General features: G+C 39.5%; 2 protein-coding genes across 3 annotated transcripts; both read left to right on the plus strand.

Moving 5' to 3' along the window:
- The first annotated feature begins 565 nt into the window (after nucleotides 1-565).
- On the plus strand, nucleotides 566-13,036 carry hif1ab (hypoxia inducible factor 1 subunit alpha b). Its single transcript, XM_079475265.1, has 15 exons — nucleotides 566-1,013; nucleotides 5,487-5,695; nucleotides 5,985-6,130; nucleotides 6,214-6,298; nucleotides 6,401-6,510; nucleotides 7,339-7,541; nucleotides 9,417-9,523; nucleotides 9,660-9,807; nucleotides 9,938-10,197; nucleotides 10,375-10,604; nucleotides 10,734-10,856; nucleotides 10,951-11,279; nucleotides 11,407-11,515; nucleotides 11,593-11,710; nucleotides 11,790-13,036. Exons 1-15 carry the CDS (start codon nucleotides 982-984, stop codon nucleotides 11,939-11,941), a joined length of 2,361 nt encoding a protein of 786 aa, XP_079331391.1. The 5' UTR covers nucleotides 566-981; the 3' UTR covers nucleotides 11,942-13,036.
- Nucleotides 13,037-13,743: 707 nt separating this feature from the next.
- Nucleotides 13,744-18,115, plus strand: snapc1a (small nuclear RNA activating complex, polypeptide 1a). Of its 2 annotated transcripts, XM_079474047.1 has the most exons (11): nucleotides 13,744-13,846; nucleotides 13,926-14,064; nucleotides 14,489-14,648; nucleotides 14,758-14,898; nucleotides 15,250-15,351; nucleotides 15,442-15,582; nucleotides 15,731-15,781; nucleotides 17,085-17,147; nucleotides 17,493-17,622; nucleotides 17,733-17,792; nucleotides 17,881-18,083. In XM_079474047.1, exons 1-11 carry the CDS (start codon nucleotides 13,837-13,839, stop codon nucleotides 17,919-17,921), a joined length of 1,038 nt encoding a protein of 345 aa, XP_079330173.1. In that variant the 5' UTR covers nucleotides 13,744-13,836; the 3' UTR covers nucleotides 17,922-18,083. The 2 variants fall into 2 exon arrangements, with proteins under 2 accessions (XP_079330173.1, XP_079330172.1); XM_079474046.1 differs by having other exon boundaries at nucleotides 13,843-14,064; nucleotides 17,881-18,115.
- The last annotated feature ends 292 nt before the right edge of the window (nucleotides 18,116-18,407 follow it).

An 18,407-nucleotide genomic window follows, 5' to 3' on the forward strand; every position in this document is an offset into this window, starting at 1 on the left:
TTGGGTTAAATTACAGCATTAGACGAATAGAAATAACATTTAATAGAGGGCAGTGAATTTACATGCATTATGCTAGAACGAAATATCTGGTGTTTACCAACTGGATGAAATATCAAACCAACACACCCAAGGAAATTGCATTTCAGCCAAACAAGTTGCATCATCAACACCAGTACTGTCTTGGTGCAACCATAAACCTGCATTTAATAAAAACATTAGACAGCAATGTCTGTGATTGAATGTTACCCCGATAGCCGTTGTTAAAAACAACATATGAAGTCTAACATTATATAAAGTGGCTTACCCCTTTTAGGAAAACAACAATTGTTCGTAATATGTTTTAAACTTTGTAAGTGGGACAATGATAAATGTGTGGTTAGGGTTGTGTTGTGTGTACTGTGACTACTCAAGTAGCCTACACCATAATTCATTTCAATAAGTGATATATTTATAACATTAGCATTTATTATTACAGGCTATTCTTAAAACACGAATTATTACAAATGACGTAAATGACTCTGTTACAAGAGAAGCTATTTCAATTGACTCCGTTGGGTTTTTAATCGATAGAGGTGAATGTACCACACCGTTTGAACATCTGCTTTTGATAGACGTCCCATCGGTCGCGTCAATAAAGTTTCGATTCAAAGTTTCTCGTATGCGACCGCTCGCCCCCGTTAACCGTCTCGTGCACGCGCAAGCCACATACAGCGTAGTATCGAGCGCGGGCACGTTTAGCTCTTTGTACCAAACTCTGACGGCAACCTACTGATGCCAGACACATGATCTGACCTTCAGCGAACCAGGGGGTTTGTCTCCAACAATCTAGAAGCGTTTAACACAACGTATCGGAGCACTTAATCGCGCTTGGCTGTTTTTTATAAACACGTTTTTATTGGTTGGCAAGAGGGGGCCACGTCCTTGATTTTCTGGAATCGACGGTTTGGAAAAACCTAACATACTGAGTGGTTTCACCCAGGAATGGATACTGGGGTTGTCACGGAAAAGAAAAGGTATTGTTAAAATATCTTACTTCGTTTTTGACTAAATTCGAATACAGTGATGTGTTGAGCGGGATTTGTTGTGTTTGGCACAGTTACTCTGGCCGAAAATGTTCACCCCTCTCATATTGAACGTGTCGCCATTTTGTGCCGGATGGCTAACCAAACAACCGAGCAAGTTTACAAGCCGTAATAAAGCACAACATCGACTGACGTCTGTTAACGCGCGTAAAATGTCGTTAGGTGTGGTTTAATGTGTGGCATTTGTTGTTTTGTAATATAAGTGTAGGGTTTTGAGTTTGTCAGAGGTCTAACCTCGGTGTCTGTATGAGCTAGCACTGTCGGAACATGCTTATAACGTTACGTCTCGTGATTTCAGCTTTCACTGGCGTTTACCTGCAAACATTGACATTTAGATACGTCACCAAGATACTGTATGAACAAATTATTTACGATTATGCATTTACAAATGTCAGTTTAGATTATTTATAGGGTTTGTATAATTTTTGTCTCATGCATGATATTTTTAGATTTTAGTAAGCAATACTGCTGATTTGACGAATGTGCATTAATATATGTATATATAATACATGCGTTCTGCAACGCAAATTCGATGAAAATGCATCGTTGTCACGAGTTGCACAACAGGAGAGAGAATCTTTGTTTTACTTTGCTTAAATAATAATGTATTGCTGTTGTTTCTGTGTTTTGGTGAGTCGTGACACATTTCCATTTTAAAAATGTATTGTAATATGTATTGTATCTTTGGGGAGATAGTACTTGATTCATGTTATCTTTTGGGAGAAGAGATGGTTTGTTTTAATTCATTTCGACATGTATGAATGTTTACTTTTAGTTTGAAAGAGGCAAAGAATAATCACTTGATAGACCCTTTTCTTCACCCCAGACCACTTGACTCTACAGGTCACGCTTAACTTGTTGCTCTTGTTTGGTCAGTTCTTTTCTCACATATTTATCAATTAATGGTCTGGAATCGGTGGGTTTTCCCCTCTGTTTTTAGTTTTTCCTCTGTAAGTGCTTTTGGCAGAGTCTGCTCGAATTAATCGGGTAAAAACCTGTGATGGGAATAAATGGAAAAAGATATTAATAAAGTGGAAACATCACACATCAGATGGTGATGTTATGGCTGGAAAATGTTTGATTCTTTATGGGTGAATTTACAACATGTGGAAGTCATTTTAAGTTGTGGATTTGTTTTATTATCAAGTCTAGTTTACACAATACTGTGTGATTACCTGTATTTTGGTGATCTACATGTCTGTGCCGTGTTGTTGTTTTGGCTGGTATTCAGATTCAAGCTGCTACATGTTTTTTTAGATATTCGGCTGCATGTCCTTTCAAAACTTAATCAGCATCCGCATTGACGTCAAAGCAACATCCTGCCCGGTCTTGTGGCAAGACAGCTGCAAAACCGCTATCGCTTGAATGTCGAAATTTGTCCCTCTTAGGGTTGGGAATCGAAATTCGATTCCAATTCTGGATTCGGATCCATAGGAAAGGAATCGGATCCTTTAAAAAAAGATTACAATTTCGATTCCACTTAACGATTCCGGTCACATAATTTTCACGTGAGTCACCTGACCTAACATTGCCATCAGCGAGGACCTTCCGCTTGAATACTAAAAGTCAGTTCACACGATGGACTGTGGAAGGCGCTCTGAAGGGTGGCTGCGTTTTGCGAAATCACAAAAAGAGAAAGCTGAGTGTATTTATTGTGAATAACTATTATGTTGCAAGATGGGTGTCACCATCAATATGGCAAAGCATCTGCTTGGTTCATCGTATCGAATTAGAAGAATGCACCCTGTTCGATGCGTAGGGCATCCCAAGTTCCCCCACACTGCCGACTCTTGAGTGTTCTTCATTAGTCGCTAATGACACTAGTGCGGGGACAATGCCGGAGCAATGCGCACGTCTTTTTTTGCACAATAAAAACATCTGGGTAATTTATAATGCAACAGCAATCCGATAGTGTATTTCCGTTGTACAATCGTTCTACATATTTATCTAATACTGGTTATTTTAATCTGGTGGGACTATCTGACAGGGTATTTTGGCATTGTAATATCATCCTACCTGTTTATTTTGTTGATGTGGTTTAGATTATATAAAGTTTTGCCCTGCGGTAGGAAAATCTGACAGGGTAGGACAATTCGACACATGATGATACACGTGAGATCCCATTCTCCCTCGCTTCGAAAGGGAAGGCTCACACAGGACACTTTTTTGTGTGTTCAGCTGTAAGTAATGGCACAAAATAAATATTTTAGATTTTGCTTGACTTTTCTTGCTTTTTCACCGCTATGGAATTGAAACTAAGAAACGGTAGGAATCGGAACCGACAAATTTTAAACAATGCCCAACCCTTTTTATTAGCTTCGGGTTAACGGGATGTCTTTTTGATTCTGTCATTTTATCGCAATAATTTGGATCTGATCCATATTAATCCAGTTAAGTTAGACATGCCGCTGGGGATGTCTTACTCTAGATCTGTGTCAAGCAGTGTTTAGAAAGCTTTTTAAGGAGATCAGTAGGGTCTCTTACTATACTTTGCCTAAATGGTTTTATTTATACATTTGCATTAGGTATGTGTTAGAAATGAACAAGTTTAGTTTATTGTTTCACATTTGTTTAATGTGAAGAATAAAACCTAAATATGCTGTTAAATTGAGCAATTCAACTCAATTTTGTAGATACACTCTTAAAATAGAAGTTGCTTCAAACGTTTATTCAATGCCATAGCCTTTTTGCTTCACAAAACGTGAAAAACGTTTTTCATTTTATAAAAAAAGTAAGAAAGAGATGGTTCTTTTTAGAACCTTAGGTGGCTTTCACACTTGAAGTGTAGTTCAGAATGTTAGCATGGATAATCGCTGTCACGTGAACCTGGGTGTGCACCTGTCTACCAAACCCGAGACTACCTGAAGGAGATGGTCTGAGTTTGGTTGCTCTGGAACTGTATCGCGATTGGCATGAATATGAAAGCAACACAGACCTGGGTTGTGCGCACTTGATGATGAAGTCACTCAAGTTCGGTCCGCAGCAAACAAGCCCAATCTGAAAATGGCCTTAGACTTAATGGTAGGGCTTGTCCGAATACCATTTTTGGAGCTTCAAACTTTGGTAGTAATCAACACCAAAGATAAGAGGCTTCTGAGGGAGGGGGCTGACCAGTTCATGCAACCTGTTCTTTAAATGGGTACACGGGGGGGAGCAAACACGAAAAGGTTGAGAACCACCGGTTTAAGACATACTATTACAACGTTTGAGCACTCCATCTATGTAGCTTACATGAAAGAACCATGTACCACGCACAGACACAAATAGATCGGATGACATGCATAGGTTTGAACATCCCTTCTGTGTTTTCCTCCTTGCTTAAAAGCACACTGTGTGAAGATGCTGTTTTTTCCTGCTACGGCACAGGGTTGTCTCGGCTGTCTTCCTTCCTTTGGCTTGCGCGGCCTTGGCCTTTGACAAAGTGCGCCTTTGGCCTTGAAACACTTGGATGTGGTTTATGTAAATGTGTTGGTAGTTGTATGAATGCATCACTAGTATAAACACAAATGAAAATGGGATACAGATCCAACCACGTTGGTCTTTTTACCCATCCGTTGACATCACTACCTTGGAGGGACAGAGGTGGCGCTAATTAATTGCGCTCTATCTGTGACCGATACATCTGCACCGCGAGTCTCTGCTGACTGCGGGCACGTTTTCCAAAACTGACCAGGCATGGTAAGTAAGCTGATGAATGGGAAAAACACGTCCCTTGACTCCCTTCGCAAACGTGTTCAGGGCTGGGCTGGTAGCCTACGATCACGCTCTAATGAAGGAAAAGACATAACGGGGAGCTTTGTTGGGAAAATACATCACTGCAATGCAACATTATTTTATTATTTTTCTACTGGTTATGTCATGCTTTAAAAACATTTGTACTTTAAGATGTTAAGTCTGTGGGAATGTGTCTAGGCCACTGACTTAATAGACAGACGTCTCAAGGGTAATGCTGTTTTAGAAACCATGATGAGAGACAGCTTTTTTTGGCGAGTTCTCTTATGTCGGCGACCTGAAGAGGAAGCTGATGTTTTTAATGGTTTATATTGCAATTGTTAAACATGCCTGCCTGTATTTATGGTCTGTTTGTGTATAACATTGTTCCTTTCCGTTTATTTAGGAAATATGCAAAAGGGTTTGACACCCTGAATTTACAAGACTTTTTGTTGAGCTCCAAAAGCTGTGACAGTATCTCTCTATCCTACACACAGTCATATCCACATCCCTTTTACCAGCCAGTTATACTGAGACTTTTTCCGGCCTCTGATTGGTGACTAATGACATGCGCTTTAAGGCCATGCTGATAATACATTTAAAATTGATCTTCCTGTTGCACTTGAGGCATCTACGACCATATGCAGACAATGCGACAATCTAACGCCACAGTTCTCTTTCTTATCGTTCTAGGGTGAGCTCGGAGCGGAGGAAGGAGAAGTCCAGGGATGCAGCTCGATGTCGCAGGGGAAAGGAGTCGGAGGTGTTTTACACGCTAGCAAACGAGCTCCCCCTGCCACACAATGTCACCTCCCACCTGGACAAAGCCTCCATCATGAGGCTGACCATCAGCTACCTGCGCATGAGGAAGCTGCTGAGCTCCGGTCCGCTTCCAGACACTGGTATTTAAATTGCACAGGACATTTGATTGATATCCAAATAGTTACACATACCTTATGCAAAAAGGTTTTGCAACCTTTGAGCTCTCACCAGAGATGTGTAAAAAAGTGAGCTTTGAAAATAAGGCCGTCCTGGGGTGACTGGAGACACCTTTGTAATTTGCACTGCAAAGCATGATGCGTGTAATAGTAATGGGGTACTGTTAGGCATGTTATGCAGTACTCTGCAAGTACTTATGTTTTGAATAAGATGTAATATAACTTTGTTTATGGATGTCGTTTGTATGTGCAGATGAAGATGATAAGGAGAACAAGCTGGAGAGTCAGCTGAACGGTTTCTATTTGAAAGCCCTGGAGGGTTTCCTCTTGGTCCTCTCTGATGATGGAGATATGGTTTATCTCTCTGAGAATGTCAGCAAGAGCATGGGCCTTACACAGGTAGCTAATGTTTGGATTTCATAATGTTTAGATTGAAAATTTTTTTGGTGTGTCTAACTGTCTTGCCTGCTTTTTTTCTTCAGTTTGATCTGACCGGTCACAGCATCTTTGACTTTTCACACCCATGTGACCACGAGGAGTTGAGAGAAATGCTGGTCCACAGGACAGGTGAGTCAGGCGGATTGGAAAAGGCGTTTTTTCTATCAATTACAGAAAATACAATAGCCATTGTTAAATGGTTTAAAGACTAAAATTTTCCTGTGTTTTTAGGATCCAAAAAATCCAAGGAACAGAACACAGAGCGAAGCTTCTTCCTGCGTATGAAGTGCACGCTCACTAGCAGAGGCCGCACTGTTAATATCAAGTCTGCTACATGGAAGGTGAGATGCTGTCTGAATACACATACAATCGTGCTGCCCTCTCCATGGCTCACATTTCAGGGGCTCTGCTTTTCCTAAACAACATAATCAAACAATTATAATTGAGGACTGGAAGTGTCTGTTTTATTTGTTTTAAATATCTACACTCCAGTCAGTTATTATTTATATTCCAATTTTAATGTCCAAATATTATATTAAAAGGTCTTTGTTCTGTAAAAGGGTGTACTTGCAATATTTTATCATTACTAAATCAGTGACACAAAATTACAATAATATCGACTATAGAAAAAATTTCTGATGCAATTAATCTGCAAACAAAAACTTATTGCGACGGGCCAACAAACAAGGCGTCTGTTGCGTCTCTTCTAGTGGCACAGACTTTGTTAATATTGGTTTCTAGTGTTGTATTTACAGAGCAGAAGTGGCAAACGTTTTCAATCCATTCCAGCGGAAGGCGAGTTCACCTGGTGCTTGTGGCGCAAAGCGAGCATTCCTCTGCTTCGCGAGCACCACGTGAACATGCGGTTCAAGTCAGATGAGACTTTAGCGTCAGACACTGACAGACAGTAATCTGTCAGGACAGAGACGACACTTCACCTCACGCTGATGTTTTGATTTCATTATTTACTCAATCTTGTCATAGTTTTATCAACATTAGTTTTAGTATCAGTGTTGTAATTAAAATCATTTGATTTTCACCATTTGGGACACGCTCCAGCCCATCTAATGCCCCGCCCCAATTAATCGAGTACTCGTTTTTAAACTCAAAATGAAATATGATAAAAAAAGGTTCTATTCATTTTTAAAACAACACTTCTCTTGCTGCAGGTTCTTCACTGCACAGGACACATCCGTGTGCACGAGACCAGCAATGACTCTGGAGATTGTGGCTTTAAAGAGCCCCCATCGACCTACCTTGTGCTCATCTGTGAACCCATTCCTCATCCCTCAAACATCGAGGTTCCTCTGGACAGCAAGACCTTCCTCAGCCGCCACACTCTGGACATGAAGTTCTCATACTGTGATGAGAGGTAGGCAGATATACATGGTTCCCTCATAAGGTTAAAGCAAAGCTGAACAGACTTGTTTGCTAAATTAGATTAATGCTGTATGGTAAAGATTCAGTGGAAAGATTTTCATTAACTGAAAACTAAAAATGTTCAGGTAACAATAATACAGAGTAATATAGAGTAGGGCTGAAAAATTTAACGAATCGCGATGTGAGACGTTGCGATTTGCAAATCGCAGGGAGGACGCAATGTGAAAAATATGAAACGTGTCTGTTCCGCTTTGATTGGGATTCAGAAGACCGCACACACAAAGCCAGTATTACACTTGCACGTCTCTGCCCGTGCAATAAATTTCTACCCGACCGTTCCCGCTACATTTTATTATCTTTTCTACAATCTCACATTTAAATGTCCACTACTGAAAGAGAGAGAGATAACAAATAAAACTGTCGGTTGTAAAAAAAAATGTATTTGTCTTGTCAAGATGCTTTTAACATTAAGCTGTCAACACAAAAGGAACATGAGTTGCAGAAACAAATGTGGGTACAACATTTTTTGCCAATTTGTTATTTTTATTAAAAATACAATTCAAAAAATTTCTGTCAGTACAGCAGGAGAAGTGTAGCTGAGAATTTTTTTTTTAACAAAACCGTTGGCTTACTATTGCGAAATTAAATCACATCTTAACCTAAAATTGTAAGCCAAAACAAGCTTTAACGAAATGAATGAAAACAGTTTACGTACTTGCAAAATCTTATTTTTCTAAATTATTTAAAATATGACAGAATGTCACTGACTGACGACGGTTTCAGCAACGAACGTCTCACATCCAAAATCTGTTCTGGTGGTCGATAAGAATGAGGGCAGACATATAGTACTGAAAGAACGAAGGGAACAGGATTTTTTTAGACCGCCCGCTCTTGTTCAAATCACACCAAAGTTCCTGACCGCTACCGCATTTTATTCCGAGTCTGCTCCACACCGCAAGTCTCCACAAGTGCATTTGGCAAAATGGACGAGGTTTGAAGCAAGCGTGCACCCTGCATCAAATCACACCTGGCTCTGCGTTTCAACTATATGTGAATTTCACTTAGATGAAATGAAACATTCAACACATTTTCTACTTTTTATAAAAATTCCAGTGTCACTGGTTAAAATAAAAATTTTCTCACGATTTACAAACAGCTGGAAACATTTGAGATATTTTAAGTACTCAAATATACAAAATATATAACACTGGCCTAGTGGTTTTTGGATATTTTACTGCAAAAAAGTTACAAACTGTATCTTTAACTTAAAACTAAACATAACCTCCAATCAGTCAAATTTTTTACTCTCGGTTAACTGTTAAACGGTCAATATAAACATCCCTAAGAGTTTTTTACTTATTATAAATAATTACTATAAAATACTAGACAAAACCAATAATATAAAACAACAGGAAACATTGAAATGTTAATAGAAGTATTGATAAATCACAGATTTAAAATGCTATATACTGTAAATTCTGTATAATGAATACTATACTATATACTACAGAACTATAACAGTTGTGTGTGTGTTTCATAAGTTTGTTGGCCGTTTAAACCTCACTTCCTCATTGCAAATTTTCCATTACTTTATATGGTTAGGCTTTCCCTAATGATGTCAACACCTGAAATCAATGCAACCTGATAACAACAAAAGGCAATGCTGGAGAACTGGTTTAGCACTCTGATATGGCCTGCATTTTCCAATATGTTACTAACACCACCTAGTGGCAGAAGCTGGATGTGTCCTTCCAGCTTTGATCCTGTGATTAGACTGTCCAACTCAGATAAAAACTATAGGATTATGCCTCTGCTAAACTCAACCTTAACATAGATCATTGTATTGCTCTTGTCACGGTTTCTACAGGATCACAGAACTTATGGGTTATGATCCAGATGATCTGCTGAACAGGTCCGTGTACGAGTACTATCATGCACTGGATTCAGACCACCTCACCAAGACACATCACAATCGTGAGTATTCTGACATGGATTGTGCATAGACTAAAAATGTAATCTAGATAACAATGCATACAGTTTCCTTTCACTTTAAGCGTCTGAAATCTGATTTGAGAATGATCTCAACCCAGTTTTACTTTTGTCTTCCTAGTGTTTGCGAAGGGTCAGGCTACCACAGGCCAATACCGCATGCTTGCCAAGAAAGGTGGTTACGTGTGGGTGGAGACTCAGGCCACTGTCATCTACAACCCTAAGAATTCCCAACCACAATGCATTGTGTGTGTCAACTATGTTCTTAGGTACAGATCCAGCTTTGCATTTGAACCCATGTGAATAATGTACAGCTAAGAGTTAAGTTACTTGGAATATGTGGTATGTGTATATATATAATTTGATGCAACTTTACCTTCATCTTTTTGTTATTTCCAGTGGCATCGTGGAGGGGGATGTGTTTCTGTCTCTGCAGCAGACCAATGCCGATTCCAAAGCTGTGGAGAAAGAGAGCCAAGAGGTTGAAGATGAGGCCTCCGAGCTGGACGTGCTCAAACTGTTCAAGTCTGATGATCTCAAGTGCTCCATGGAGAGTTCTAACAGCCTGTATGAAGAGCTGAAAGAAAAGCCAGAGGCCCTCACTCGGTTGGCACCTGCGGCAGGAGACACCATCATCACTCTGGACTTCAACAACCCAGGTCAGAACTTTTTTCATCGTATTTTTCATCTTCTAAAGATTAAGTATGTGCAGAAGGCGTTCTCAAAGTCTAACATGAAAAATGTGGATTTAGAATCTAAGCGTATGAAAAGCCATTAAACACACAACTCCTTTTACTTGATGTGTATTGTTATTAATAGAATTGAACTCCCTTCAGAGTCTGAAATGCAACCGTTGAAGGAGGTGCCCCTCTACAATGACGTCATGCTGCCCTCCTGCAGTGAGAAGCTTCCTGTGGGTCTGTCTAGTCTGACCCTCGCTAAGCCCACCCCAGCTCTGACCAAGCTGGAGAATGAAGAAGAGGACTTTCCATTCAACACCGGTTCTCAAAGCGGGATGACCAACTCCGCAACTACAGCTTCCACATCTGGACTCTGCTCCTCTGGGGTAAAAATTGTTTAATGTTTTAAAACTATGCTTCCTTTATGGGAAGTTTTGGATTGTTCACCATTTAGGATGTCTTTCTTTCCATCATTAGTTGTGTGTGCATTATTGAGTTTCTTTATTTTCCTTTAGCCCAACAGCCCTATGGATTACTGCTTCCCGGTGGACTCGGACATCAATACTGAATTTAAACTCGACCTGGTTGAGAAACTATTTGCTATTGATACAGAAGCAAAGACCCCTTTTACCACTGAGGTAATTCTTCATCTAAAATGCATCCGCCTGCATTATCATTACAGTATCATACATTTCATTACACTTCCACTGAAACTTTTTTAATGAACTCTAGGACACGGAAGATCTCGATTTAGAGATGCTAGCTCCATACATCCCAATGGATGATGACTACCAGCTCCGCATCCCCTCTCCATTGGATCCGCTCCCCTCTGGCCCTCACTCCGTGTTGGCCATGAACTCTTTGTTCCAGCCTCTACCAACCCCTGAATCTCCAGCGCCCGTCTCTAGCAGTCAAGTGAAACAGGAGCCAGCATCACAGGCCCCTTCGCCCCTGCACTTGCTGCAGCAGGTGTGCAGTTCCCCCGGCTCACCCTTCAGTGGCAGTCGTGATGCTTCACCAGCACGTTCCCCCACCCCACAGGGAGGAAATCCACTGAAAAGGTAAATCTCCAAAATGCACAACTTCTTTTTGTGCACTCCGCATGCGTCAGTTCTTTAGTGCCAGGGACTAGAAATATAAAATCTTAAAGATGCAAATTATCAGATTTTTTTGTTCTTTCTTTCTCAGCATTTCTGTGACCGAGCGAGAACTGTCTGCAAAGATGTTATCCTTTCAGAATGCCCAACGCAAGAGAAAGCTGGAGGAGGTGACATCACTTTCTGAAGCTGTTGGACTGGTCAGTACTGTATTGGATTTTTTTGAAAAACTTTTAAGACCAATGGCTCGTAGGTTAATGCTCTCCTTAATTCGCAGGGCGCTTTGCTTCAGAGTGTGGACAGTGCTTTAGAGCCTGGAAAGAGGGCAAAAGTTTTGGAGGTAAAAGGGTCCAGTTTGCTTTGTGGAAACAAAACCATCCTCATACTGCCCTCTGGTGAGTAAAGAGACTGTTGTTGGCACTGTAATATGCATTTCAACTCCATCTTCTAATATCCATCTCTCTGGTTCTGCAGACGTGGCCAGTCGTCTGTTGTCCATCTCATTCGAGAGTGGCGGGCTGCCTCAGCTAACACGCTATGACTGTGAGGTCAACGCTCCTGTCCAGGACCGTCATCATCTGCTCCAGGGAGAGGAACTCCTGTGTGCTCTGGACCAAGTTAACTGAGCTGTTCTTAGATATTCCGGACACTGCATCCCCTTCTCTGCCCTTTCAACCCCAATCCTTTAAGTCTGCCTCTACATGTCTCCATTATCCCTTTATTCCACACCCTGCCCTGTCTTCTGATAATATTTGCTATGAACCCACGTGTTTTAAAATGTTCTACCTGCACCGGATAATCCTAACACACAAATGTAAAAGTGCATATCCATATGATCTCGTGCACATCCTCTGGATTCCTGAACTCCACCTCAAAAACACCTGTTGTGTGTTATTGACTCCCTCCCCCTTTCCTAAGCAGTGTGCATTGGAGCTACAGTCGCACAATAATATATTTTCTTAAGACAAAGTACCAGCAGTCCATGCAATATACCATTTTTACAAATGTGTACTTTTAATGAAAGATTGAATAGTATATATTTTTTCTTTTCCTTTTGTCATTTCTCTCTTCTGGGTTTTTTTAGAGCTCAGTGGTTAAATGCAGTTTGATGTTCGTGCTGCTTTACATTGCAGTAGGCCATGTTTGCTTGCATCACTTTCAGTTTCCTCTTGAACGGCACAAGTGGATCGTAAGAGCCATTGAAAGTAATGTGCGAGAATGCGCGAAAAGGGAATTAAAAATCAGTGGTATTTTTGGTGTTCTCACGATGGTTTTAACTCGGGAGAGGTGAAAACAGATTTATAGTTTAATTATGCAATAGATTTTTATATTTTTGTGGTCATTCTTCCGGTTAGTTATCTACGTAGTAGATGCTTGCTACAATTAATTCTTGTGAGAAGTCTAGATAGAATTTTCAGTGTCCTCCTTTATAAAGAGTTTTAGATCAGGCAAAGCAGATGTATCATTTATCCCACTTGACGAGTATTTATAACGGCATTAGAACACAAATGCTTAGTTTAAATAAGACGAATTTGTTACGCTTTCAAATAAATGTCAGCTTTTCCAGACCTTTTTTCTCGTTTATTAATAGAAAGAACATTTTCCTTGGTGTTTATTGTAATCTTCCGTTCATTCACGCTCTGCAATATCCAGTCTTCTCTTTCTCTAACACTAAATGTATTGTTTATTGCATAATCAGTAAAAGACAATTGTGGACCAGACATTTTGTGACGTGTGTTTCAATGTCCCATCTTCAATAATAATTATGGAAATAGAATTTACCATTATTGCTTCAATCTGTAACTTTTGACACTTTCGCTCTTTAACACTAAGTGAATTGGGTATTTATCTTTACGTGTGTTTCTTGAGAAATGGCTATATATTTTTAAACGGGAAAAACGTTTGTAAGGCAGGGTTTATTTATAAGATTTATTTAAATTCTATTCACACATGGTAACCCATCACGCTCTCTAAGATCTCAAAATGCAGGACTTTAGATAATACCTAGAATAACTAAATCCACCAAAGGGGGTCGAGCTTTCTCATACGTAGCACCTAAACTCTGGAATAGCCTTCCTGACACTATTCGAGGATCAGACACACTCGCCCAATTTAAATCTAGATTAAAGACACATCTTTTCAGCCAAGCATTCACTTAAAGCAAATATGCTTAATAAACCACCAGGAGATGCTGACATTAGATATTATTTACTAGAATAATTGGATTTATTATATAACACACCATATAGTGTGTTTTACCCTTTCTTGGGTTTTTCGTTTTTCCCCTGTAAAGCTGCTTTGGAACAATGCAAATTGTGAAAAGCGCTATATAAATAAAATTGAATTGAATTGAACATGGGTTTGCTCTCGCGGTGCTTTGACGTAATTACGTTGACGCTCTTAGCGGCGTATGTTCAATCAGATCATCGCGCACAGGTGCATTAAGTCAATTACCATTTAAAGTCTGCTGGAGGATTGTAGTTTTTGAACCTTGGAACAGAAATACAGCTGCGCTGAGGTCATGGGTTCGAGTAAGTTATTGAAAAGAGGATTTCAATATTTGCATGATAATCAGTGCATCCTTAACATTGCGTTGTTTTGTCGCGGTAGAGAAAGCTTGCGAGCATTACTGGAAGCCCTTCAAAAGCGACTGTGAAGAGTTCCTGGGCTGCTTCCAGCAAACAGAGTCCGTGCGATATGAAGAGTTTTCCGTCATCTGGAGAGAGATGGATTTCTCCAGTGTGTTTTAGTAAGGGCACGCTTTCGCCAAAAGCCGTAGAAGAGATGAGTAGCTTAATAATATTACCACGTGAACCGGTTTATATCACTCTGTATTGCTTAACTTACCAAAGATCACACGTTACCGCGATGTATTTGTGTAACATGTAATAATTCTGTATAAAGTATTTGTTATAACAATGTGGCACGTGTTTATTTAAAACAACATTAACAGAAATACGATTAATCTCTATATTACAGTTATTCCACAAACTATTGTTCAAACTAATATTAAATACCCATTGACTGTTAAAATGTGTCATCACTCACCCATTTGACTCATTTAAGTTAACTGTCCTATTGGGAAAAGCTACAAATGCATTGATTTCAATAAGAAATGGTGTGTCACTTTTCATTTTTTGCATGTGGCTTGATCTCTCTCTCTCTTCCAACAGTGGAAACCAGTCACACCATGAGAAGAAATCCTTCACTCGGCTTGCTTTCACCATAGTCTGCAATTACTTACTACCCCCATACAGCTTTCAAATCAGAGTAGGGGCCCTGTATATGCTCTACGGCCTTTACAACAAGCAACTTGTTTGGCCTAAGGAAAAGGTGTTCCATTTTCTAACCAGTAATGTATATACGGTTTACCTATTCCGTATTAAATTGCGAAAGAACATGAAAAACGAATCTGACAGAATTGATGTCTTATGTTACTCAGATCCGAGTTGCTCTGAAGGATTGGTTCCATATACAACGGTTCTTCACAGAAGCAAAAACGTGCAAGCATTTGGATGTTGTTTACATCTTCTGCAGGCTGTTGTCAGATAAGGCATTTCATTTCACCGCCATGCCCAAGAAGGTAACTCTTGGACTTGAACGGCTTTTATACAGCGATATGAAATAGCGTTGTGGCATTTAAAAATGTCCATAGTTCTGGTTTAAATGGATGTTTTCACTTTTTATCATTCATTTACCATGTCGTTCGTTCTTCTGTAACACAAAATAAGTTATTGAGTAATGTAACGGCTGGTTTTGTTTCCATACATTGGAAGTCAATGGGGGCCATTGTTGTTTGTTCACCAACATTCTTCAAAATATATTCTTCTGCAGAAGAAAGTCAGCTATGAAATGACACAAGGGTGATGAAAGAGTTTTCACTACTGCGTAAACAATCCTTTTAATTGATTGCCCTTGGGTCTCTGACTTGAAGCTGACATTTGAAATGAGTGATCGGGTTCAGCATGATGTAAATGAAGACTTTCGAGCCCGCAGGGACAAAGTGGCCGAACATGCTTCTGTTGAAATGCTGGAAGTAAGCATTTTGAGTGTAATAATCAGAACAGTTACATTACATTGGTGGTCTTTGCAATGTGGTCTATTTTAAATGTGTGTCAATGTGCAGGAGATTGCAAATGTGCATGGCCATTATGAGAGAATGAAGAATTCATTACTTCCCCCATCAGCAGGGGTGACGCTGCAGAACCTAGCAGGTGCAGTTCAAAAATGCACCCATGAGTACAAGCAATGGCAGGAACAGATTGCAGTAAGTCCTAATGCTCGACATTGACTCAATTCGTACTAGCTGCATTATTGTCATCAGTGTGAAATTTACATGTGTTATTTTATTCAAATGTTTTTAAGGCCTTGCTTGAGTATATATGCTTAATGATATGCAATAACCCTTTATTCAGGCTTCTAGGAGTAAAGATGCTACAAAGAAGGATGCCAACCAGAAGTCAGAGGTAAGTTCATTTAACATAGAATAGGTGTATATATACAGACCTGCTCGAATTTGTTGGTACCCTTACAGCTCATTGAAATACTGCTTCATTACTCCTGAAGAGTGATGAAATTAAAAGCTATTGCATCATGTATTCTTGCATGCCTTTGGTATGTCAAAGAATAAAGCAAAAAAGCTGTGGAAAGAGACGAATTATTGCTTATTTTACAAAGATGTTCTGGTACCCCTTAGAAAAGATATACATAAATTGGATTATAGTGATTGACCAGAGAATGCAAATGATAGAGGTGACCGAGGAGCGCTGAAATAAAATCGTAGACAAGCATGGTAAAGGCTATAAGACCATCTCAAAGCAGCTGGATGTTCCTGTGACACAGTTGCAAATATTATTAAGAAGTTTAATGTCCATGGAATTTTAGGAAAACCTCCCTGGACGCGGCCTTAAAAGGGAAATCCGCCTCAGATTGAACAGAAGGAGAGTGCGAATGGTAGAAAAAGAACCATAGATAACTGCCAAACAGATACAAGCTGAACCCCAAGGTGAAAGTACGTCAGTTTCTGATCACACCATCCGTCGCTTTTTGAGCAAAACACCATGGAAGGAGACCCAGGAGGACTGCATCTGGCACTGGGTGCCTTGAATCTGTCAAGGGCGCAATGAAATCTCAAGACTATCAAGGCATTCTGCAGCGACACGTACTGCCTAGTGTCAGAAATCTCCATCTCAGTCGCAGGACAATGACCCAAAACGCACAGCTTAAATCACCTAAGAATGGATAAGAACAAAACATTGGACTATTCTGAAGTGGCCTTCTATGAGTCCTGATCTGAATCCTATCGAACGTCTATGGAAAGAGTTAAAACTAGTGTGGAGAAGGCACCCATCAAACCTGAGACAGCTGGAGCAGTTTGCTCGGGAAGAGTGGGACAAACTACCTTTTAACAGGTGCAGAAGTCTCATTGAGAACTACAGAAAACGTTTGATGGTAATGATTACCTCTACAGGTTGCGCAACAAAATATTAGGTAAGGGGTTCCATTATTTTTGTCCATGACATTTTCAAAGTTTTATTTAAAATATTACGTTGAATAAAAAATAAAAAGCAAAGTCTGATTTCTCTAAATATGGAATAAACAATGGTGGATGCCAATTAGTTTTATCAGTTGTTTCAGAGATTTGTGAAAATTGTGCATTCTTCGTTTTTTGTGGAGGGGTACCAACAAATTCGAGCATGTCAAACAAAAACCTTAATTGTCTGAATTTATTAAAGACTGTGGATCTTACATTTGTCTGCGTTTCTCCAGTCCTCCGATAGAGCGGATATGCTTGCTTCCATCAAATCCAAATCGTATGGTCATCTGACAAAGGTTTGCGATTTCTTGTTAATTTTTTGTATTAAAGTGTTAAGTTTAAATTATGTTGATTTCTTTAATTTAGTGATATCGGCACAATATTAAAAAATTTTAATTCAGTGATCGTAAACTTGCAAAATGCATGTTGTGATATTGTGCAGCTCTAGTAAACAGACTTTTTCTTTGGTTGTGGCTATTTGGATTACAGATTTTTTTAAATATTATTTTGGATCCGGTTCACATAAAGTGGTTTTGACTTCAGAATATAACCTGTGCATTCAGATCTATGAAATCTTTTTTTAATAATACCTAGTGGTGTGCAGTATACTCCTGATATAATCAATTTTTCTTTCTATGAAGGAATCAAGATCAAGGCGTCACAGACAGGTCGACATGGTCACGACAGCCTCTGGAACTGAATTCCTATTTCATCGCAAAAAGAAGCCCCCCTCTCTTAGGGCCAGAACCTACCAAACTCTTGGCAACCCAGGTCAGAACTGCTCAAGACTCTTTTAGCCACAAAAATCAACAACAGTTTCCAAAGATAGCATTTTAAACTTTTTTTGTAACATGATCAGACTATTCAATTTTGTCTCTAAGGGGAGTCCGAACACACGCAGCAATGGCTTCTGAGCGTGATGGAGGAAGACAAGAATGCACGTAAGTCCTTTCTTAAATAAATATGGGCATATGCCATTTGTTTCATGTTGTATCTAAAATGTATTTATTTTAAATCTTTCTATTTCAGTTAAGCGCAGAGATCTTAAAAGATTCAACTGGTCAGAGTAATCATTCTGAGACTTTGTTTGCAATCGCAAATTTCCTGCCTTGGCTACTTAATACTGCGATACATAGTTTTTTTTATTTTGTTGTCCGAAAGTATTTAATTGGCTTTTGTGTGATGTTCTGGTTTGAATAAATATAAATCACAATTCCTTTTGATTCCGTTTGACTATGTCTACCACCGGTAAGTCTAAACTTTCACCATAGTCTATGTTCCTCCCACTCAACTTTTAGTGCAGAGAAGCTTATTAATGCATTTGTGACCTCAAGACTTGACTACTGTAATGCGCTATTGGTGGTTGTCCTGCATCATCAATAAAGAAACTACAGTTAGTTCAGAATGCTGCTGCCAGAGTTCTTACCAGGTCCAGAAAATACCATCACATAACCCCAATGTTATCAACCCTTCACTGGCTACCCATTAAGTATCGTATATTGACTTTATTCACTTATAAAGCCTTAAATGGTTTAGCCCCTATACCTACATAACAG

The sequence above is a fragment of the Barbatula barbatula genome (assembly GCF_947034865.1).
Source record: "Barbatula barbatula genome assembly, chromosome: 15".
NCBI classification, from domain to species: Eukaryota; Metazoa; Chordata; class Actinopteri; order Cypriniformes; family Nemacheilidae; genus Barbatula; species Barbatula barbatula.